The 23,569-nt window shown below is 45.5% G+C and overlaps 1 protein-coding gene across 6 annotated transcripts in view; it reads left to right on the top strand.

Moving 5' to 3' along the window:
* The first annotated feature begins 229 nt into the window (after positions 1–229).
* The window catches only part of ACSL1 (acyl-CoA synthetase long chain family member 1), a 71,910-nt gene continuing 48,570 nt past the window's right edge, over positions 230–23,569 (top strand). For 2 of the 6 annotated variants that reach the window (XM_032298776.1, XM_032298774.1), the window contains exons 1-2: positions 20,780–21,037; positions 23,065–23,291. In XM_032298776.1, coding sequence (XP_032154667.1) covers positions 23,097–23,291 — 195 coding nt within the window. In that variant the 5' untranslated portion in view covers positions 20,780–21,037; positions 23,065–23,096. Of the gene's footprint in view, positions 427–17,810; positions 18,308–20,779; positions 21,124–23,064; positions 23,304–23,569 lie in introns of those variants that run through there. The other 4 variants (XM_032298772.1, XM_032298775.1, XM_032298773.1 and 1 more) reach the window with 4 other exon arrangements.

Raw genomic sequence — 23,569 nt, 5'->3', positions numbered from 1 at the left:
GAGGCGGTCCAATAGACCCTTTGTCCTTCCTCAGATTCATTATGAAATCCGGGGCAGTCTGGGCGACGCCAGCTGTGTTCGCCCGCTGCCACCTCTAGCCCGCCAGCCACCCGCTAGCCACGCGCGCCCAGACTGGAGGGCTACAGGGCGCGCGGCGGGGCGTGGCTCGGACGTGGCGGGCCCGCTGGAGGGCGGGGCCGGAGGGGCGGGGGCGGGGCCGCTGGAGGGCGGGGCCGGCGCTGGGAGCGCTCCAGCAGTCTCCTGGCTCAGCCGCGGCGGCGGCGGGGGCGCAGCCAGCGGGCACCGGCGGCGGCGGCGGCGGCGGCGGCAGCGGCAGCGGCGCCTTAAATAGCATCCGGAGCCGGCGCGGGGCAGGGAGTGGGCAGCAGTGACAGCCGGCGGCGGAGCAGCCCGGCCACAGAGGAGGTGAGTGCGCCCGCCGTGCGGAGCCGCGCCTGCTCCCGCAGCGGTGCCCGGGCCCCGGCAGAGGCGCGGGCTAAGGTTGCCCCGCAGCGCCGAGCCCGAGCAGCGGCCGCCGCGGAGGCGCGTGAGCCGCCTCAGGCTCTTGGGGCCGCGCCGCCTTTCCGGCCTCCTGCCCGCGGCCCCGCTTCGCTCGGCAGCCGGAGGCCTCCAGGGCGCCTGAGCCGCCGCGGCTTCCTGTGTTTGAGCTGCGGGAGGCGCGGGCGCGGTGCTGGTGCGCAGCGGGGGACGCGCGCGGTACCGACCCCTGTGTGTGCGGCAGCGGGACCGGCGTGGCGGAGCAGCCGGACGCCGCGCCTCGGTCGGGAGGAGGTGGCCCCGCAGGGCTGCTGACAGTGCCCTCGGCCGCGGCCCCCACCTGCCCCAGAGGCCGGGCTCGCGGGCGCTCGGACCGCGCACGGGGCGGGACTGCATTCGCGCCCACTGAGATGCGGGCTCCACGCCGCGCGCCGGCTCGAGGGCCACTGGCAGCTCTGAGGCCGCTGCTGGGCAGACATTATTGCGGTGTCTCCAGAGGAGTGCCCGTGGGCTCTGCGCTTGGCCGTGGGGTCATTGATTTAAGGAGAGCTGGCATTTTTTGAATTTGGGAAGCAAAGATGATGTCTGTCACCTGGCAGCGTAGACGGAGAGTGGCGGTAGATGACTTGAATGGACACGTGGATTCGAGTCTGGGGACAGGCGTTCCCCCAATCAGACCGTGTGAGGGTGTGGAACCCCCCCAACTCCGTCCAGTTTCAAGGTTATGGAACGTAATTAAAAGTGGCCTTTCTAAAAGCGTCCTCTAGTGTCCTGGCTAAGACTTTTAAGCTTCTTCGTGCAGGCATATCTGAAGTCCCGCGACTCTCACGGCTCTGCTTTTTATTATTTCTTGACCTTCGATTAGTGTTGAGAGAAACTGGTTAAATCTTGCGCTTCTGCCACACATTTTACAACTTAACCTGTGATTATCCCAAAGAAAACAATTATTGGCTTCATGCAAGCAAAAAAATCAACCAAAACCTTCTGGTTGATTCTGTTTTATTTTTTTGTTTTTGTTTTTCAAGTGGACCAGGAAGGTTAGATTGGCTAAAACGTAAAAGTTTTGAGTTGTAGGTCTGTTCTGGGTAGGCCTGAGAAGATGGAGCTTTTTAAGGAACGATTGCTTGCCATCAGATCGGAGCCAGACAGTGCAGTGTGATATAGTGGAAAACAGAACCAGTCTTGGGAGACTTACTTTCTTGTTCTGACTCAATTCGGAAATCACCTCCCTAATCTGAGGCCCTCTCCTTATATCTGTGAACAAACTGCATTAGACTAAAATCTTTCACGAGCCAAAATTTTATGACTAGAAAAAGAAACTTGCTATCAGCACAGTTTACACCTCTCGCCTTTAAAATAACAGACATATTAAAGACTTCTGCTTTCTGAATTTACTGTAAACAGAATAATTTTTTTTAAAACAATTACCCAGCCCAGCGTGGTGGCTCATGCCTATAATCCCAGCACTTTGGGAGGCCAAGGTGCACGGATCACTGAGGTCAGGAGTTCGAGACCAGCCTGACCAACATGGCGAAACCCTGTCTCTACTAAGAATATAAATAATTGGCCTGGCTTGGTGGCACGCACCTATAGTTCCAGCTACTGGAGAGGCTGAGGCATGAGAATCGCTTGAACTCAGGAGGCAGAGGTTGTGATGAGCCATAATTGAGCCGTTGCACTCCAGTCTGGGTGACAGAGGGAGACTGTCTCAAAAAAAAAAAAAAAAAAAAAAAGACCGATTACCCTTCCTCCACAATTATAAGCATTTTGACATATTTCCTTCCTGTGTCTGTTGTTCCTATTTCGGCAGTATTTTTATTATTATTGCAGGCAGCCTGGCTGAAAAGAAATCAGGGCTTTTAAGTTTTTGGCATTTGGGAGGTAGATACATGTGACCCATACATGTAGGGACAGGTATCTATTTATACCATAAGGGAGAGTTTTCATAGCCACCTCTACTTTTCGGTGAAGTTTAGGCTAACTGAAAGTGTACCAGCATGCCGTGTTGTATGCAGAAAAATGAACATAACTCAGATTATGTGATAATTTTCTCTTGTTGCCATTGTATATAACCCAAGGCTTACTACAAACTGAAATTTCTTAACACATTGACATTAAGCATTTGATGTAAAATGACAATCTCAGAGTTGCTGCCATAAACACTGGTAAAACTGTCCCTCCCTTCTAGCATGCTTAATGCCTAAGTCTTGCTACATCTTTTTTCATGTAACTGTTTTGTGGAAAATGGTTGTGCGTTTGGGGAGGCTTTTGAGAAATGATCAGGTTGTCTTGTTATGATAGCTGGGTATTTCTCCTCCTCTCTTCCTTCCAGTTTCACTTTTCTGGAAAGAGCAAGACTATAGGAATAGTGATTTCTAGATATTTATAGTCAGTAACCTTAGAGGAATGTTTCGGTTTTAAGATCAGTTGAATTTATTGTGTAAGTTTGCCATTTAAAATAGATGCCTATTATTCCTTTGTGTTTACTGTCTCTTGGAACCAAGCTCTGTTAAATTAGAGTCCATTAATAATGTTTTGTGGACAGTCTTGTTTAGACGATGCAATGCATGAGGCTCCTGTGTTACAAAATAGAAAAGAATTTCCTTTAAGGCAGCTCAAAGCTGTTTGTATCTGAAAACCTTTTAATACCTTAATCTCTGACAGATAGTGATCTGACAGAGGTAGATAAAGGCACCAGAGTTTTTAGTGGAGGTTGGCAGTCCATCTTGGTAGTTAGGCAACACATGACGGTCATGAAGTGCCTTTGACAGTGGTGCCTGGAGAAGAATTCTCAGTGACCAGAGCTAATCTGAAGCTGTAGGCAGCTGAGTTTGCGTTTCAACATGCCGTTACTGCAAGGGGCTTCTGAGAACTTTTAAAGGAGCACAAGCCCTAAATGAGTAGCTGACCTTTGTGAACTAGAGAAGGCAGGGGCAGTTTTACCAGGATTTGTGGCAGCAACTCTGAGATTGTCATTTTACATCAAATGCTGAATGTCAATGTATAAGAAATTTCAGTTGGTGGTAAGCCTTGGGTTATGTATAATGGCAAGAAGAGAAAACTATCAGATAATCTAAATTATGTTCATTTTTTACATCATGACATTTTTACTTTCTTTTTTTTTTTTTTCTCCTTTTTTCCCAGATAAGATCTCACTCTGTTGCCCAGGCTAGAGTGCAGGCGTGATCACGGCCCATTGCAGCCTTCACCTTCCTGGGCTCAGGTGATCCTCCCACCTCAGCCTCTCTGGTAGCTTAGACCACAGGTGCATGCCACCATGCCCAGGTAATTTTTGTATTTTTTGTAGAGAGGGGGTTTTACCATATTGTCCAAGCTGATCTTGAACTCCTGGGCTCAAGCGATTTGCCCTCCTTGGCCTCCCCAAAGTGCTGGGATTACAGGCATGAACCACTGCACCTGGCCCATTTTCACTTTCTTGATTGTGTTAGAAACAACACAGTATCCATTCACTTATGACCTTTGAGGAATCAAGAGGGGCCTGTGAAATATCGGATACTCCTTGAAGTGTGGCTGGCTTGGAGGGTGTCACTCTCAGACAAAAACTTAAGTGGAGGTAAGTAAGGACCCTGCTCACCTGTGCTGCCTACCTTAGAAGGATATGATCATCTGGAGGCAAATGTTTTGTTGCTTGAGGCCAGGAGTTCAAGACCAGCCTGGGCAACATAGCAAGACCTCATCTTTAGAAAAAAAGTAAAAACAGTAAAATAAAATCTCAAAATGAGTGGCTCCTTATAGGTGCCTGGGCTGATTCTCTTTATGAATTATTTGCTGGTCTTTAAGTTTTAAATAAAAGTCTGAAAGCTGTGTAATATCTAAACCAAAACCACTTGCTCTAGAAAAGCTATATTCATTTTTCATATTTTAAGAGTCATACATGCTTATTAGAGAAAATTTGGGAAATAGGAAACATGAAGCTCTAACAGAGATTAATTTCTTTTAACATTTCCTCCCAGTCTTTTTTTCCCTATACAATAAACAAATTTTAAGCATACATTGTTAATTAAAGAATAAAATTTTGACAATTTAACTTTAATCATCTAAGCAATATTGTGGGCTTTTTTCCATGTTGTTACATATTCTTCAAAAAATAAGTTCTGAAGAAGACTGCTTTATATGCTGTATGGGCCGTAATCGTTACTTCTCCCAATTGCTGGATAGTTTTCAGAACAGCTTACCAACCTTTATTACATGTTTAAATACATCTTTTTAAAAAAAAAAAAATGTTCTGCTTTAAAACTCTTGAAATTAACAACAATTTGAAAAGTGTTTTTATGAGTGAATAGGTTTATTGGACTTTTGGATTCATGTATTCTAGTCAAAAAGCGGTTGAAATAGGGATTTCATGGTTTGGAAGATAAATGGAAAGAAGCTAGGGCATCAGAGAAGGAAATGTGGCCTGCTTGTAGACCATTTCCTCATCCTGGAGTGGACTTCTGATAAATGTAGAATCTATCCATTAGCACAGCTTTGGCTCCTATAAAAATGGGCACTTTCCACTTAGATTTGTTGTGGGAGAAATGTCCGTATAAGAGGGACTGAAATACCCTGAATACTGTTTATTCCATTGTTATGCAGAGTCATGAGAAAGCGCTTCAGGAGCTAGTTTCTCTCCCAAGGTTCAGGTGTCTACCACAAAGCAGATTTGTGGTGGCTGACCGAGCTGGTGGCCATAGCCTGGACACAGCCAGGCTTAGGAACGGAGCAGTGATGATAGCAGCCGACAGAGCCAGACGCTGCTAGGCTTCTGATGTGTTAACTCATTGGTACCCCCAGCAACCCTGTATGGTAGGTCCTGCTGTCATCCTGTATACAAGATAAAGGAACAGGTGCAAAGATTAAGTTGCTCAAACCAGAATTTGAACGTAGACAGTCTGGCTTCAGGGTCGGTGCTCCTAATTCCTTGGCTCTACTGCCCCTCCAGAGCTAGAAGTTTCTCAGTCCAGGAGGGCCTAGAAAGTTCCAGGGCAGACCTGGCGCAGTGGCTCACGCCTGTAATCCCACCACTTTGGGAGGCCAAGGCGGGTGGATTACCTGAGGTCAGGAGTTCAAGAGCAGCCTGGCCAACATGGTGAAACCCTGTCTCAATACGAAATTTAACCAGGCATGGTGGCACATGCCTGTAGTCCCAGCCACTCGGGAGGCTGAGGCAGGAGGGTCACTTGAACTGGGGACGCAGAGGTTGCAGCAATCCAGTCTGGGAGACAGAGTGAGACTCCGCCTACTAAAAAAATAAAAGAAAGTTCCAGGCTATGCAGATATCAGTAAGACAGGAAGGACAGAGCTGGGTCTCCTTCAGTGTCACTGCTCCTTGATTTCCCCCTCATCTCATTTACATTCTGCCTTGAATTATCTCTTTATACCACTAGAGTGCTGAAAGAGACCACAAATTTTGATTCAGCTTGGCTCAGGGAGTGACTGAGTGCTATGTAGCTGTGACTTTCTAGAGAATTAAAAAATAAAAGGCTTTACCTGCCCTAGAGTTGGTCTTGTAAGGCTGGAGAGCAATTGAAATACATGATTAATGCGTCCAGTTTGCTGGGGGAAGAGAGCACATTCCAGCGGGAACGGGACCCAGGCTCAGCAGATGGTAGAGCGGCGCTCACTAATGTAGGAGATTGGCCTCACTGTGCACATAGGTTTGCTTTCTGCTGTGTATCTTGGGGTACTTTTGTGAGAAACAGACCTTCTCAGTGTATTCTACATGGTATTCAGCACTTTCAATATACAAGAGCATAAAATTGTGACTTTTCAGGGTTTGAAGGCACAGTAGCGTTGCCTAGTAGTTATGGGTCTCTTTTTCCCAGCGGGATTTTAGGCAGAACCCTGAGAGATGAAATACGTAAAAGCAGGACTGCAGTGGTTGAAGGGCTTCCTCTGTCTCCCTTGCCACCTCTGAGGGACTTCAGAGCAACACTGAAATAAGCCTCACTTATTCATTGCACCTGTGCAGTGACTGCAGGGCAGCGAGAGGGGTGACTTGGCCAAGGTGACACAACCTGGCTGCCCCTCTGGCCATGGCACACATGTGGACTTTGTTTCTGGGCCCTGTGCCTGTTCAAAGAATGGCCGGACCTCCGTGTTGCCCTTGATTTCTGCCTGGAAGTCCAGTCAGTCAGCAGTTCTGCTTATTCCTACTCTCCCAATGCACACGGATTTCCTCCTTGCCTTCTCAGTATTGCCATTCTGATCCAGAATTGTCACCTGCAATTTAAACAGTGAAGGCCCTTGTTAGAAAGTGGGGGAGGGTGCAGAGGGGGAGGGTTGCTTTTTCTAAAGCACAGCTCTGATTAAATCCCTCCTGAGCAGAAGCCTTCCAGGCTCCCCTCCGTAAGGCCCCAGGTCTTTATTCACCTTGCCTCTGAGACGCCTCTGCAGCTTGGTTCCTACCTGCTATCTCCACACCTTCCTAAACCACCATATGCTGAGGCTTCACATACAGGAAACTCTGGTAGCACAGGGTTAATGGGTCTGTATACCCAAGAAATTCTACATGGGTGCTGTCAACCGCCCGACTGACTTCCTGTGTCCTGGTCCGATGGTATCCTTGATCTTACAGCTAAGATCAAAACATTGAAAATCTCTAGACCCAAGCCTGTGCTTTTGTTAGGATAAAGTTTGTGTTGAGTACATCTAGGCCAGGTGTGGTAGCTCACACCATTCCAGTTCTTTGGTAGGCCGAGGTGGGTGGCTTACCTGAGGTCAGGAGTTCGAGACCAGCCTGGCCAACGTGGTGAAACCCTGACTCCACTAAAAGTATAGAAATTAACTGGCTGTGCTGGTGTGCGCCTGTAGTCACAGCTACTCAGGAGGCTGAGGCAGGAGAATCACCTGAGCCCCTGAGGCAGAGGTTGTAGTGAGCCGAGATGGCGCCACTGCACTCCAGCCTGGGGTGTAGAGTGAGAATCTGTCTCCAAAAAAAAAGTCCATGTAAACGGTACAGTGCCCAGCTCGGCCTATTTAGAGTGCCATTCCTTGTCCCACAGAGCCCTGCTCCTCAGAGGCACTTTTCCTGGAGTCTCTTTCCCCTTCCTCAGCTATGCCGTCATTCAGTTGGAATGCATCAGCAACCATACTGGTAGCTAAAATGTCGAAACACTCCCTTCCTAGGTAGCGAATAGCTGCTACCCCAAATGCCCCACCCTTAATTCAGAAACTAACGGGTGAATACCTGGGGCAGCAGAGGAACTTCTGAGCCCTGTTCTGGTGCACTGGCCTGTGTCTTTTCTGACTGGTTGGTGCCTGGCCCTACTGACTGTTAAATATTTTGACGAGCATCCCAGCCTCTGTCCCGCATACAGCTTTTCATGAGCACACATCTGGCTTTCTCAGATAGGCACTGCAGCCACACTCTAAACTCTGGGCACAGGGGAGACCTAGTCATTGTCATTTCTGTGTTTTTAGCAGCGTTTAACACAGGACCTTACAGCTAGTAAGCATGTAACATTATCTGATAATGGATTGAGGGTAGAGCAGGTTCTGATGGTCAGATATCCCATAGAAGGTTGTCCCTGATGAGAATATGCATTTAATGTTTTACTATTCCAGGTTTGTCTATTGTGGTACTGTGCAAAAGTTAGATTTTTTTTTTTTTTTTGAGACAGTTTTGCTCTTGTTGCCCAGGCTGGAGTGCAATGGTGTGATCTTGGCTCACTGCAACCTCTGCCTCCTGGGTTCAAGCGATTATCCTGCCTCAGTCTCCCAATTAGCTGGGATTACAGGCATACGCCACCACACTTGGCTAGTTTTATATTTTTAGTAGAGACAGGGTTTCTTCATGTTGGTCAGGCTGGTCTTGAACTCCCAACCTCCAGTGATCCACCTGCTTCGGCCTCCCAAAGTGCTGGGATTACAAGCGTGAGCCACTGTACCTGGCCAAAATTTAGATCTTATAGCTAAGATCAAGGCATTGAAAGTGTCTAGACCTAAGCCTGTGCTTTCACTCGGGTGAAAGTTTGTGTTTAGGAGTACTTCTGAGGCGTTTCTTTCCGTGTAGTTTCAGTCGTGTTGGAGAAGCAGGTGGCTGTGGTCTTTGCAGGGTGTGGGAGGGGAGGAGATTAGTGTTGAGCCCCAGCTAATGTTACATAACTGTGCTGTAGTCTTAGTTTACCTGGTATTCTTGCGTTCAAATTGCCCCTTGTTTCTGTGCCACTAGTGAAATGGTCAAATGGCTCCTTGTTCCTTTTGCAGGACAATTACCTACATTGTGCCTCAGGCAAGCTTCTGAGGCATCCCAGGATGGGAAGCTGGCAGGGTCCTTGTCTGTCAAGCAGCCCAGCCAGGCCCCTCACCGTGGACGGAACTGAGTTCTTGAGGGGATGGCTTAGCAGCCCAGAGTCCCAGGATGGACTCTGAAGACAGAGCCAGTCTGTGCTTTCCTCTCCTGACATGAGTCAGAGGCAAACTCCAGTTCAGGCAGGGTGAAGATCCTTGTCCCTGGGGTGAGGGCTGAAGCTGCAGGGTGTCCAGGACAGACCTTCAGAGGAGGCCAGCCATGGAGCCTGGCATGGGCCTTGGCCTCGAGTCTCCATCCTCCTGAAAGGCCAACTCAGTCTACCTGGCCTCTCACGCAGGCCAGGTGATGGTCACCAGCAGCGTCCTCCCCACTCTGGCATGCTTCTCTCCATCACTGCTTCACTCCCTTCTTGATGTGACAGTCCCTTTTTGCAGGCTTTGTCAGGCGCTGTCCCTCTGCCTCCCAGGCGTGGCATGCGTTTCAGGGTGCTTCCATTAGCAGTTTCATTCATTGTTGTCCATGCCGGGGAACAGATGGAGATGTTGGCCAGGCTAGCCACAAGAGAGGCTGCAGGGCTGCTCAGGAGATTGGAGGACTCTCCAGAGTAGGGTGTCTGCCCCATAGTGGGTGGCCAGAACATCCGTTAGAGTATAGAATAGAACAGAAACATCAGAATTTCTATGGATAGTTATTTCTTTGGCCATCTTTTAAATTCATATTTGTGTGTTTTCTAATGTTCAGAAAATATTTGCAGAATGTGTATGTATATAGTTTATAGATAAAAGTATTTACATGTGAGAGGTGCATTTATTTGTTAGTGATTGGGATACATCATCGAAAGTTCAGAAAACCGGAAAGTTAACTCCTTCTCTAGCACCAGTATCATAGAGACCTCTGAATGCCATTTTTTAAAAAGGAGAGAACTCAGTTTGTCAATTAAAAGGAAATAGAGGTTGGGCGCAGTGGCTCACGCCTGTAATTGCAGCACTTTGCGAGGCTGAGGTGGGTGGATCACGAGGTCAGGAGTTCAAGACCAGCCTGGCCAAGATGGTGAAACCCCATCTCTGCTAAAAACACAAAAATTAGCCGGGCGTGGTGGTGGCTGCCTATAATCCCTGCTACTCAGGAGCTGAAGCAGAGAATTGCTTGAACCCTCAAGGTGGAGGTTGCAGTGAGCCGAAATTGCACCACTGCTCTCCAGCCTGGAAAACAGAACGAAAATGTCTCCCACCTCCCACCCCCCCAAAATTGGGGAATAGAAACAGCTCTCTGGCTAGGTTGTGATTCATCTTAAATATATCCGTGACTTCAGGACAGTCCGGTTAACTCCAGAATATGTTTTGTCTTTGGTCCCAAAACTTAGCAATGTGGAAGCCTCATTGGGATAGGCCTTTTATTTTTTTCTCTTTTGTTTGCTCTTATGTCCCCTGAGGCTGAGCTGTCTTACATATCCCGAATATTTGCAGATTGAATACTTGGGCCTTTTTCTTGCATGACAAATACTATGCTGAGTTGGATGCTTTAAGCCAATATTGAGGTACTCCTTTTGTTGAAATCTTTGGGCGGTTGGCAAGATGCAGCCTGTGTGCCAGTCAGTTTTACCGTCCTGCACCTGATATCCCCACACCAAAGAGGCATAGAGCCCTGGAAGCCTCCGAAATGTCACCTGAGAGACAGGGTGTTGGGATGTACCTTAAAGTAATTTTTAAAAAAGCGGATATAATGAAGCAATATTAGCAAAATGTTGATCATTGTTGAAGCTGGAGTAATGGGTACATAAAATATAGTTTTTTTATACTGCCATCTCTACTTTTGAGTAGATCTGAGTTTTCATAATAAATTTTAAGTGAACTTTAAAGGGAAAACAGAGACCTCAAATTAGTATCACCTATTCCAAGCAGGTAATGGCTGAACTGGACAGTCTCTTTTTCTTTCTGTCTTTTAAACACTGGTCATTATTCTCTAATCTTCTGCAGCCTGTTAGATTTGTTTTGATTTGAGCTTCCCGAGGGCCAGTCACCTCTTTTTATAGTTACCTGAGCTCTGTGTAACTTTAGCTCATGTCTTGCGGTTGTCACCAGGCCCTCTCTGCTTCCCCATATGATGAGTTAAATCCTGGTGAACCTTTTCTCTGTTTCACTTATTGCCTCCTCCAACACCGCTGAGGTGTTCCACGTAACAGGCGCAATTTAGAGGTCAGAACGAGGTCCCATGTGTTTTGCAGGCTGTGTCTAGTCCTGGGGAACCTCACAGCCTATATTTATCTTGTAGGTTCCATTCATCTCTCTTTTTTTTTTTTTGGTGAGACGGAGTCTTGCTCTGTTGCCCAGGCAGGAGTACAGTGGCGCAATCTTGGCTCACTGCAACCTCCACCTCCCAGGTTCAAGCGATTCTTCTCCCTCAGCCTCCCGAATAGCTGGGACTACAGGTGTGTACCTTAACGCCTGGCTAATTTTTGTATTTTAGAAGAGATGGGGTTTTGCCATGTTGGCCAGGCTGGTCTCGAACTCCTGACCTCAGATGATCCATTCCACTCAGCCTCCCAAAGTGTTGGGATTACAGGCGTGAGCCACCACACCCAGCTTCATCTCTGATTTTTAACGTAATAGTAGGTACTTGTTGAAATATGTAAAAACTCAACTCAGAAGTGGATTTCTCCAAACTTGTGAGAGGCTGGTCTTCCTCTCCCTGGACAGAGACATCTTTGTGTTCTGTCTTCTCACCCATGTCCTGCTAAGCCATTTCTCTGGTTATCAGTCTCTCTGAAACCTTGATCTATTTTAAGAGGTGTAAGTAACTCTACCTAACCTGTGCCCTCTTTAGCCTTCTTATCCAGGTCACTGATATATGATAGCTGTGACCTCTGTGAGCTGTGAGGTGGTATGGACTCCTTGAAGACAAGGACTGGGTCTTATTCTTCCCTGTCTCTCACCCCAGGCCTGGGGCCTGGCGGGGACAGGAGGGCTCTGTGAACTAAACACCAGCTGGGCGAGGGCGAGCCTCCTGTAGCCAGCTGTTTCTTACTCAGCCTGTTGACAAGAATGCTGTCCTGGGAGAGAGAGGCAGAGGCTCCTGGCCATTGCTTTACAACACTGCTGTGAGTCTCCAGCCCACCTGCTGCCCCTGCAGGGCCTCCTCCCTGCCTCTTTGCTTGCAGCACTGTCTGGCTCTTCCTGGTGTGTCTCCACCCCCTCCTGTCTCTGCCTGTTCAGACCTGGCCTGGTTCCACCCTCAGCTCTCTGGACAGCCCTCCCTCGGATCCCGGTGCATGCATACTGTTCTCTCCTCCTCTAGATTCCTGCAGCACCAGGCTCCTACCGCTTATTTCTGCCCTGGTTATCAGATCTGTCTTCTGTAGGTCTGTTAACTCTTGCAGGTGTGTTTGTCTTCACTGATATCCTAAACTTGCTGAAAGCAAAGAAAACATTGTAAGTGCTTTATCCTCAGGCTTTCTGTTTGCCTGGGTCTAAGGAGAGTTTTTCATCCCCCTGTGACGTTCAGAGTGTTGCTTCTTTTTTTGTATTGTGACCCCTTTTTCAAAGAGGCACTTAAGTGGAAGTGGCTCACATAGCAGGTCAGTGGCTGAGCCAGGTCCAGTGCAAGCTTAGTTATGTATTTTCCAGGAGGGGTTTATATCCTATCTGTCATTCTGTTCTAAGGACAGGTTGCTACCCTACATCTTTGTGGAGAAGGTGGGAAATACATAAATACAAGAAGACATAAGCTGACCTGACTCAGTTATAGCTTCTTTATCTTGATAAACTTAAAAAAATACAGCTAGGCCGGGCGTGGTGGCTCACGCCTGTAATCCCAGCACTTTGGGAGGCCGAGGCAGGTGGATCACGAGGTCAAGAGATTGAAACCATCCTGGCCAACATGGTGAAACCCCGTCTCTACTAAAAATGCAAAAAAATTAGCTGGGCATGGTGGTGCGCACCTGTAGTCCCAGGTGCCTGGGAGGCTGAGGCAGGAGAATTGCTTGAACCTGGGAGGCGGAGGTTGCAGTGAGCCGAGTTCGCGCCACTGCACTTCGGCCTGGCGCCTGGTGACAGAGTGAGACTCTGTCTCAAAAAAAAAAAATAATGATAATACAGCTAATAGTTAGGATGGCATATTTTATATTATATGAATTTTACCATAATAAAAAGTTGGAAAAAATACAGCAACATACAAAGAAGAACAAAATAGTAGTAAAGGCACCCATAGACCCACCACATAGAATTGAGGGTTTTTAACATTGATTATTTTCTTCATACATCACTGTTCCCTGGGGTCTTTGGGTATAGGGGGAAACTTGATTGTTTAGTCCTGGACACCAGGATTGCCTGGCCATCTTTTCTCTTCTCTCACATAGTCTTGGAGAAGCTGCCATGGTATTCATGATGGAAGAAGGCATAGCTTTCCTCTGTTCCCTCTCTCTTCTTTATTCTCCCTGAAGCCCACGTCAGTAGAGGAGCTGGCTCAAACTTTGCAGCTCATCAGAGGCACAACCAGTACCTAGAATGTGATCTTTTTGCATCTGGGTCTAGGATTCTTTCCATGTTCATACTCTGTTTATTTCCATAGTCACACAGGAAGATGGGAAGATCCTGACTTTGAGCAAAGCACCTGAGAGGACCCCAGTATCTAGGTACCTTCTCTGCATGCAGTTTCTCAAACAAGTGGACCTTCCTCTCCATCCCTGGCCCTTGGGGGAGGAGAGTGCCTTCCTAGCTTGGGGCCAGCACTGGCTGTTGTGAAAGGACATTTGATCCTCTCTGCTGTTAAGTTGTCCTCCCTTGTGGTGCGGGCTCTTGCCTCAGGGCCTACTTCGTGATTCAGCTGAGTCCGGTAAGGTGAAGTCTTTTCTGGATTATTTCAGTGGCAGAAAGCCTTTTATTTCCTTCTTTAGCTTTTTAGTAACATTCTCTGTTTGTCTTGCCTAATACCCTTAGAACGTGGTGTCATGTTCTTCAACATGCACTCATACAGACATAATTCCAACTCTTCCTGTGTTGAACGTCAACTGAAATAATGTGCCTTATTGATCCAGTTTATCAGTGAGAAGTTTAATCTACACAAGCCTTTTCTGTCTTGCTCTTTGCAGAAGGGTTGGGTCAGCCTAACAAGCAGATCTTGTCTCCATCCGCTGCCACAAAGCTGTTGACTGAGGCTATCTGCCCAAGCCTGCTGCCTTCTCTAGCTCTTCCCAGTAAACTTCTCTGTGTCGTTGGAACATATCTTCAGCAATTGCTTAGCCATGTTCAATCAGTACTAGAAGACAAGTGGACTAATCTTGCTTCTAGGAATTTTTTTGAATGGAAACTTGCCCTCTTGATATGTACTGCCGAGACACAAAGGCTGTACGTGACCTGGATATCTTCATGGGGCATGTCCTCACTATAATCATCATTTTCTCAGGTAGATGCACATGACAGGTCTTTGTAGCTGTGTGTGAAGAGAGAAGGGAGGAGAGCTATATGGTTTTTGTTGTTGTTTTTGTTAGTTTGTTTTGCTCTGGAGAACACTGGGCAGGTCTCGTTGTCAGCATTCCTCATATCTCAGTTGGCCGCCCACTAGCTCTGTGTTTCTGGGTGCATCCTCCTCACTAGAGTCCTCACGTGGGACTCTGGATTTTGTGCTTGAGTCTTGTTTGTTCCCCTGGATTGGAAGATTGTCTTTTCTGTCATACAAAACTCACAGTTGGAGTCCAGCCCTGGTATGGGGCTCTGGGCTTAAGACCTTCTGATATTTGCTGTTCTACGTAAGAAAAGTACTTACTTGATCTCATCCCTTCCCCATGGGCAGCCACGATTGGTTTTAATGAATCATCAGTCGTCTGTCCAAATACGTATCTCAGTGTCCTCTAAAGACGCTTGCCCTTAAGTTGACAGTAGTCTTGGGCTGACATTGTACGTCAGTGAAACAATGTGAGAACTATAAAACATGATGAAAATAAGAGCAAGAGAATATTTTTATGTAGGCTTTAAATCAGTGGCTTGCACCATTTTCTTTTTTCCCCCAAGTCAGCCGGGAGATGTTCTATACTCCTTTCTGGTGCACTGACTCACAGCAACTTTGTGGGGGGTAGAAGAAGGAGACTACTGAAGTTGGAAAATGCTTTCAATACCCCCTTTCTTTTTTTGAGAATCACTGTCCTATAAATATATCCTCCAGGGACTTGCCACAGAGAAACAGTGAGAATCACAGAGGGTCATTTATGACTCGGTAGATGCTTGTTAAGCACCTGTCCTGGGCTCTGGACTGTGTTAACCACCAAGGGCTTATAAAGATAGATGGGAGGAGGCCCTGGCCAGGGAGAGGGAGAAGCATGTGCGTAGGTACTAAGTACCGCTCGCTGTAAGTATAAGACGGGAGGTGCTGAGTACCCTCCAAGGGTACAAATAAAGAATTTCTGCAGTTCAAAAGAAGGACTGATTTGGGGGTGGCCGTGGAACGGCTGCCTCCTCACACATGAAGGAGGTCCCGGAGGACCCTGGTAAGTTGGGCCTGTTGTTCACAAATCACCCTTCTGTCTCCCCTCCCAGTGTCTCTTTAGTGTTTTGCCATTTATTCTCAGGCTCAAAATTACCTCTCTCTTTTCTACTTGTTTCTACTTAGTGTATCCAATTTTTAAAAATAATTAAACATTTTTTATTGTGGTAAAACATATATAACATAAAATTTGCCATTCTAACCCTTTTTAAGTGTGAAGTACATTCACAGTGTTGTATAACCATCACCACCATCTAGTTCCAGAATTTTTCGTCATCCTGAACTGAAAGTCTGTACCTGTTAAGCAATAACACTCATTCCTTCTCCCCCCACCCAGCCCCCAGTAATCTTTCTGCTGCTTTCTGTCACTGTGAATTTGCTGATTCTGTCACTGTGAATTTGGTGTTTCATAGAAGTGAGATCATGCAGTATTTGTCCTTTGGTTCATCCATGTTGTGGCATGTATCTAAATTTCCTTCTTTTTGAAGGTTGGATAATATTCCATTGTTTGTATAAGACCATATTTTGTTGATCCATTCATTTGTTGATGGAAATTTGGGTTTGAATCCCGGGCTCTTAAAGCATTGTGCATTGTGGCTTGTCATCATCGGTGTCACCTATTCCCTTTGTCTAGACTTGAACACCCACGCGTGCCTCGGCTGATGTGCTTGGCTCTTGAGGTCCATGGGCTTTGGCTTCAGACCCAGGCACTTGTCCTGTTCTCATGTGGAATATGGGCAGGACATTTGACTGCTACACAGTTTCCTGGTCTTTGAGCTTTAGGCAGTAACAACCCTGGACAATAGGGACTGTGACAAGAACGCATTTAGTCCTTTGCACGGTCACTTAGCACAGCACCTGACACCTGACAAGTGCTTAAGCAACAGTGGCTCCTAAATCATAGCTAAGCCGATTTCTAGGAAGTCTTCCATCCCCTCTCCTATCCGCTTGAGCCCTGTTGTTTGTTCCAGATTAATGTGCGAAAATGTGAGCCCTGGGGTCAGGAGGCACTTGTGGTAGCCTTTTCTCTCTTCCCATAGCCTGAAGGATAGCTGCTTTTCCTGGATGATTCTCATTTGTTGAGGACCCGCTCAGCTGTGCCTTCTCCATGCAGCTCTCCCTGAGAGCGAACCCTCCGTTTCAGAATTCCTTTTCGCACTTACTGCTGCTTCATCTACTGTTTTGTGTATACATTTATGTTACGTCTTTTCATTCCAAGCCTCATGACGGGGACCTGAAAGTTTTTCCTTAGTTTGTACCCCCATCTGAATATGAAAAATTCATCTGCCCCAATATAAGATGAAAGTGTCCCCCAAGTTCTCCTTCAGTCTTCCTATTAAAGTCTTACCAAGGCTGTCATATTATGGGGTGCTCTCTCAGCCCCTATATTTTGAACAGCATCAGGGAGAGAAGGCACCTTGTCCAGAAACCATCTCTGCCAGTCCTAGTCATGGGTCCTTCTAAAGGTCAACTAGCTGAGTTAAACTTTTTCTAAGGCAAATTTAATGCTAGCTGGGTAATTACTTTTTAGGATTTGACCTTACAAAAGCAAATGTTGGTTGTTATTGTAAAAGGTGCATTTAAAAAGCATTAAAGTATGAGGTTTAGTAAGATAAATGTGGATCCACAGGACAAAGTGTCTTCTGTTCTGTCATTCAAATGTGTTGTGACTTGCGAGAATTTTTTCACTAGTAGCACATATACTACTTCAAAAACTGCTTCAACTTCAACAACTTCAGTGGAAGAGGAAAATGTGAAGATACACTGCAGAAAACTGTTAGGGGACTCAACAAGGGCTTTAGTGATGCCCCAAACCCTATTTGGAGATGCATGTTCAAAGAATTCAAATAACATATTAATGAAATGTGAATTTAAAACAGTATTTCTAAAGTAATTTAGTTCTTCGTATGACTTGAATATATATGTAATTTAATGATTATAGAAACTGCTATATTTGACCCTGCATCCTAAAAATTTATCTGTTCAAATTGGGCACATTGTGCTTGAGATCTCTTTATTTTGGGTGCATATATGATACATATGATCAATGTGAACGGGTGAGATATGGTCTCATATTACTGGTTAAAAGTTAGTGCCGCTTTACACTTGCTCTTAAAAGCTTTGTGTCTCTTTCTCTGATAACTTTAAGGGGATGGGCAGGGTGTGGTTTAAGTGTAGAAGTATTCAGCTGGACTTGAATATTTCAATAAGTCAGATTTATAAAATCAAGGCATCCGCTTTGTTTCTCCTTTTTAAATCCTTTGGAAATTCAGATGGTAATCTATAAGATCACTTTAATGAAAATTAAGTGGGTTTAAGATTTATTATACTTAATTGGGAAGAAAAAGCCCCAAGGCAGTGGGTGGAAATAACCAACTCCTGTGGAACCACTTGCATGTTTGTGCATGGGCTCCCAAAGTTACCCCAAATCCTTCTCCTGATGCTCAGAGTGAGGAGATGGGCCCAGGGCAGTGACCACAGTCAGGGATCCTGTGGGATTTTGGACAGTGGCTTCTGCTTTCCTCTCCAGCTGGGAGACTGGCCTCTCTTTTGAGCTTCTGTAACCTCCCTCTCTCTAGGGACAGCCTGACTGCTCTTTTGGTTCAAGAGGCAATGGCTTAAGCAAATCTAACTTCAGGGAATTTGCCAAGTCAGGGTTAAGGAGCACGAATCCAGCGGGTTTGGAGTGGTGCTTTGAAAGAACAGCAAATGGCCTGGTTGCTGCTCTCTTGTTTCTCCCTGAAGCCTGAGCTCTGCCCAGCTAGTGAAGGACAAAGGGGGCGCTTTCTGCCTCTGTAAATAGCCTATTGTACAAGGGGAGGAGGCGGGGCACAGAATGGCAGCATCTTGCCAGCTTGGGTTGCTGCATTAAGGAAAGATGTCAGCCTTTCTTAATTTGCCACTGCTGGAGCAAGGGTGCTATTTATGTGGGTTTGTTTGAGGACTGCATTCCTAGTGAAGTATTCCATCAAACTGCCATTGTTCATCTTGATGAAAGCTTGAGGAACTTTAGAAGGAGAGGAACATTCAGAGCACCCGCTTTTTGGTTTCTAAATGACATGAAAAGAATACAATGTTAATGTAAGTAAAAGTTTGCAGAATTGCAGGGTGTGTGTGTGTGTGTGTGTGTGTGTCCCCAAGAGAATGATGTCCTTGTGAGTCACATCTGGCCCTGAGCCACTATTTTCATGGTACAAATAAAATGGTGAAGAGGTGAACTTTTGTGTTTACTGGGCCTTGAACTACATGTTCAGAGGCCAGGGTGATGGGATAAATGCTAACATTTATGTAAGACATTGAGCATTTAGATGGATTTCAACATGGAGCTTTCATAATACCTGGGAGTATGAGAACTGGAAGGACTTTAGAAACCTGACCTCATGGTTCCTAACCTGGGTTGGGCTGAAGGGGACTTGTGATAATTATGTGTATTCTCGGGGGACAGGGTCAGTGACTTAGCATAGTTAAGAATTATTAGCATAGGTTGGATTTAAAGTCACATTGGTTGGTGTCCTGTTCTTGACTAACATCTTGGGGAAGCCTTATCAGTCTCTGGCCTTGGTTTCTTCCTCATCAGTTTGCTTTTGTGATGTTCAGATAAGACATTGGATATGAAAGCCTTTCCAAAACACTAAGTAAATGCTAATTGCATTTTTAGTTCTTCTATCCAAAGTCTGGGTAGACGGGTACCAGGATTTCTGTTTTCTGATAGTCATGCAGTTCAGTTTCTGTCACCGTACCTCTCTATGCCTGTCTTTACCCAGGTCTATTTAAAGGAATCTTCCGCGCTGGCTCTTTGCACTGGGCTTGTGCCAGTGTAAAGTACCCACACTCGGCAGGCCTTGGCCATTGTTACCTTCCCTGTCATTCTGTGGTTCAGCTTCATAGGAAATTCAGAAAACCCAGCTGAGCAAACTCATTTTCTGTGTGTGGGGAGGAAGGTGCACAGGAGTGGCTGTAGAGGAAGGAGAAGCCGGCTGGCAGTAGCCTTGTGTGTTCCTGGCTGGGAAATAGTGGCTTCTTAAGCCTTTAAGCCAATTGAATCATATTTCTGGCAAACAGCAGCATGATTTATATGCCCAGTCTATAAATTTTCATAGATATTTATGTGGAAATTTGATTTTGAAAGAATAAAGAAATATTCAAACCAGAACACTGTTAGAATAAGAATAAAATCTGTCTGAGTTTTACCATTTGTTAGCAAGTGTATAATTCTTAATCCTTCTTAGAGACCCCTTAGCCTAATGCTTATGTTCAATACAGCATTGAAAGGTTACTTATTGTGCCTGATTTTCTTCGGATGTAGGTCTGCCTCCATATCTAAACACCCCAACTGCCTTTTCCTTAATAGCATTAAATAGAAGGGAAAATACTAATAATGCTGTCAGTGTCATGTTGAAGAGTTGTTCTTCACACAGATCTAAATGAGTTATTGTCTTAGTTCTTTATGTATAGACTATAGTTTTCCTGTGTGTAGTGTTAATCAGCTTGCTCAGTGAAGTTGGTTTGCAGCCTGTTACCTGGCTGCCATCTAAGAGGCATGAATTAAACTGCTGTAGTTTGTTATATTACCCACTAAATATAGGAATTTGGCTGGGTTCACACCCTTAGTATTACAGATTAGTGTCTAACGAAATGCTCTTGCATACATGCTACTAAATTTATAATTTTCTGAAGTTTTTTGAAAAGTGTTCTTTCTTAGACTTTCTTCATATAATACAGTTTATAGCATGGCTACTGCTGATGCTTAAAATAAACAAATTAGTCACCTGTGTCTGTGTGTGTTTGTTTATAGAGGAATTATTTAATATTCTCACTCAGGGATGTGATTCTGTTGAACAGCGCCTTCAAGTTCACACAGTCTAGGTTTTATAGGAGTTTCTATAGGAGTTTTGGAGGGAGAAAGAAAGGCATGGGTGTGTAAGGGGTGAGTGCTGCAGGGTGATGAAGACAACTAGAGGTGGGAGGATTTGAGGGCATGGCCAGTTTGCACATTGTATTCCGAAGGCTGTTTTGAGGTTGTAGAGTTGAAATACTGTTTATGAAATCTGACCACTCAGTGTCAATAGTACACGGACTTGATTTGTCTGCTTGTCCCACCTGGTGCACATCCCTTCCTCAGAAAGGCCTTCCCCAGTGCCTTGCAGACATTGCCTGTTTAATTTTGTATTTTCCCTGCTAGAAGGTTAGCCCATTGATAGCCGAGACGAGGTCATCAGCACTGTCTTTCCAGGGCCTAGCCAAAGCCTGGCTCGCGCTGGGCGCTCAGATATGCAGAGTGATGGGAGTAGCTCAATTCCTATGTATTCGTCTAGAATAAATTTGCTGTCAGCGTGTTCCAGGCAATCTGTTTCTTTCTTGGTATGCCTTACCTTGGTTAGACATACTACCCGGCATCCAATCCTTCATTTCAGTGTTTTAAAAAATATATGTCCATTGTCTCTTATTGGGAAGCTGAGCAGAAAGAAAACAGTGTCTGTTTTCAGAACTGATCTTGGCAGCGACACTCACTGATGCCTGTCCCTGCCCATGGGTGGAGCAGTGGGGTGACTCGGCTGCTGGCTACCCATTGGCCCATCCTCTACCCTCTGCTCTTCTGAGAAGTCAAGTATGGATTTTGCCTGCTAGTTACCTTTAGCCCAGTGGGCAGCAGCATGAGGCTCGGCATGTGACTCATGCCCTGAGAGACCTTGGTAGGCCAGGGGAGCCTGGCTGAGCCCTGCTAACCCCCACCCCACCCCCAGGCTCACCGCCCTCTTCTGTGTCTGCAGTGGGGTGTCACCTAGCAGTCAGCTGTTGCTAGCACAGATGGTGAGTGGTTTTGTAAGTGCTGGTGCCTTCGCTCCAAAATTATGGCCTGAAGAAATCTGCTTATTACTTCTTTCTTTGCTGTCATGGTAAACCTTGAAACTTTGTGTGCGTGTGTGTGTGTGTGTGTGTGTGTGTGTGTGTGTACACACACACTTACACGGATTCATTGTAGCAGAGATTGAATGAGCAGAGCAAATACATTATGTTGGTTCCGATAGTATTAATGGCCTGTAAAACAGGAGTCATTAAGTTTAAAATTGAATTTCATTTACATTTAAATTTTAGCAGAAAATTTATATATTTTAACAAAGAAAAATATTTTCAGTTGTGTTACTTAGCTATTAAAAAGAATATTTAGTAAGCAGCTCACAAATACCATGTATACTAATAGTTAAAATGTTAACACTTGTTGCCTTGGCAGGGCATTTTTGAGAAGGGCGTTTTTGAGAAAAGTCTTTCAGATCATTTACTGTTATTTTCTTCCCTTTGCTGTCAAACTTTAGAGCAGTTGTTCATCAATAATTTTCTAATTAAAATTATTTATCTGGACTGCACATTTTTAATACATGAATTGTCTGTAACATTCTGCTTGGGACTTTGGTATATATGTATCAGGTTACTGTAGTTTTCTTCTGTGTGTTTTGGCGTCTTAATTGTGTCTGAACACTCCTTGTGGCAGTGTTTTTACCTGCATGCCTTAATTATTCTTCACTCAGGACTAATCCCAGAGCATTGGTAGAGGAAAGAATCATAACCTCTAACATTTTTGAGCACTTTCTAGTGTGTGTGAGATCATCCTGACCTCTTTATATGAGTCATGTAGCAGTCAGAAAAGCCCTGCGATAGATAAGATGCTATTTCTTTCTCCATTTATAGATGTGGAAACTGAGGCACAAAGAGGAGAGGTCATTTGTCCCAAATCATATAGCTCATAGGCTGGAGAGGCAGAATTTGGCTCTAGCATCTAGGATCTTTTTTTTTTTTTTTTTTTTTTTGGAGACAGAGTCTCACTCTGTTGCTCAAGCTGGAGTACAGTAGTGGGATCCCAGCTCACTGCAACCTCCATCTTCCAGGTTCACACGATTCTCCTGCCTCAGCCTCCCGAGTAGCTGGGATTACAGGTGCCTGCTACCACGGCTGGCTAATTTTTGCATTTTTTGTAAAGATGGGGTTTCACCATGTTGGCCAGAATGATCTCGAACTCCTGACCTCAAGTGATCCGCCTGTCTCGTCCTCCCACAGTGTTGGGATTACAGGCATGAGCCACTGCACCCAGCCGCATCTGGAATTTTAAATAGTATTCTGTAGTTTCTCTCAAACACTGTGCTGTATTCTGTCTTTAGATATCTGGTGGTTCGTTTAAAATTTATGCACATCAATTTATCTGTTTGTTTCTTTTTTATATAATGTCTTGGGGAATGTAAAAGAAACTGATCTTACCAGAATAGCCAGCTGTGGGTTTCCCAGCATTTGTATTGCCACTTTTGTGGTTTGAAGCGTACAGGAAGGTGAAATTTAGATTGGTCTGTTTAACCTGTTTGGGAGCTTGTTCTGAGGTCTGTTGGAAGAAATAGAAACTTATGGCCCTTAGGTGGTTTGGGCTTATTCTTCCCCTTCACTCATATTCCCATTAGCCTTGATAATGAGAGTCAGGTGTTTTTGATTAGGTGGATGAGAGCAGAGACATAATATCAAAGAAGCAAATAGAAAGTTCAATCTATTTATTTGAGTTTTTATGGGAAGAATTCCTTGTGAGTAAAATATTTTTGATATGGTTAATGAAAGGAAGATAATGCGTTTTTTCAATACAAGATAATGGAGAAATAGAATGAAAATGAAATCCTAAAGTATTTTTTAAAAAGTGACACTTGACAGCCAGGAAAAGACCTGGACCATTATACTGTGGGTTTAATGCCTGGACTGACCGGCCAGCTACCCAGTTAAATGGCTGGCCTTTGGGAATTCTGGAGTTCTGGAGAGGAGTCCTGCTTCCCTGGAATGAACATGACATTTTTCTCTTCCAACAGAATTCAGCTTAGAGAACTATCAACACAGGACAATGCAAGCCCACGAGTTGTTCCGGTATTTTCGAATGCCAGAGCTGGTTGACTTCCGCCAGTACGTGCGTACCCTTCCAACCAACACACTTATGGGCTTCGGAGCTTTTGCAGCACTGACCACTTTCTGGTACGCCACGAGACCCAAAGCCCTGAAGCCACCATGTGACCTCTCCATGCAGTCGGTGGAAGTGGCGGTGAGTGGAGGGCCCAGCCTGTCCTCATGTGTTTTCTCTGCATTTGCATAGATGAGTTAAGCCCTGTTGAATGTGATATCGATCAAGATCACAATCACAATCAAATATTTGTTTGTGAGGGCACTTTATAAGTGGAAATGTCCTAAACAAACAAATTATTGACAGAGGTACAGGGCAAAATATAGGCACAGGGACAGATGAGATATGTTGGTTGGGTGTCTACCTCTAGTCACATGGGAAGCTCATTCTAGAAATCACATTGAGTTTCTGCCCTGTGC

The sequence above is a fragment of the Sapajus apella genome, unplaced genomic scaffold (genome assembly GCF_009761245.1).
Source record: "Sapajus apella isolate SASKATOON/1434 unplaced genomic scaffold, GSC_monkey_1.0 scaffold39, whole genome shotgun sequence".
NCBI classification, from domain to species: Eukaryota; Metazoa; Chordata; class Mammalia; order Primates; family Cebidae; genus Sapajus; species Sapajus apella.
The sequence above is the reverse complement of the archived record's forward strand: the minus strand, read 5'-3'. Positions and strand labels throughout refer to the sequence as shown.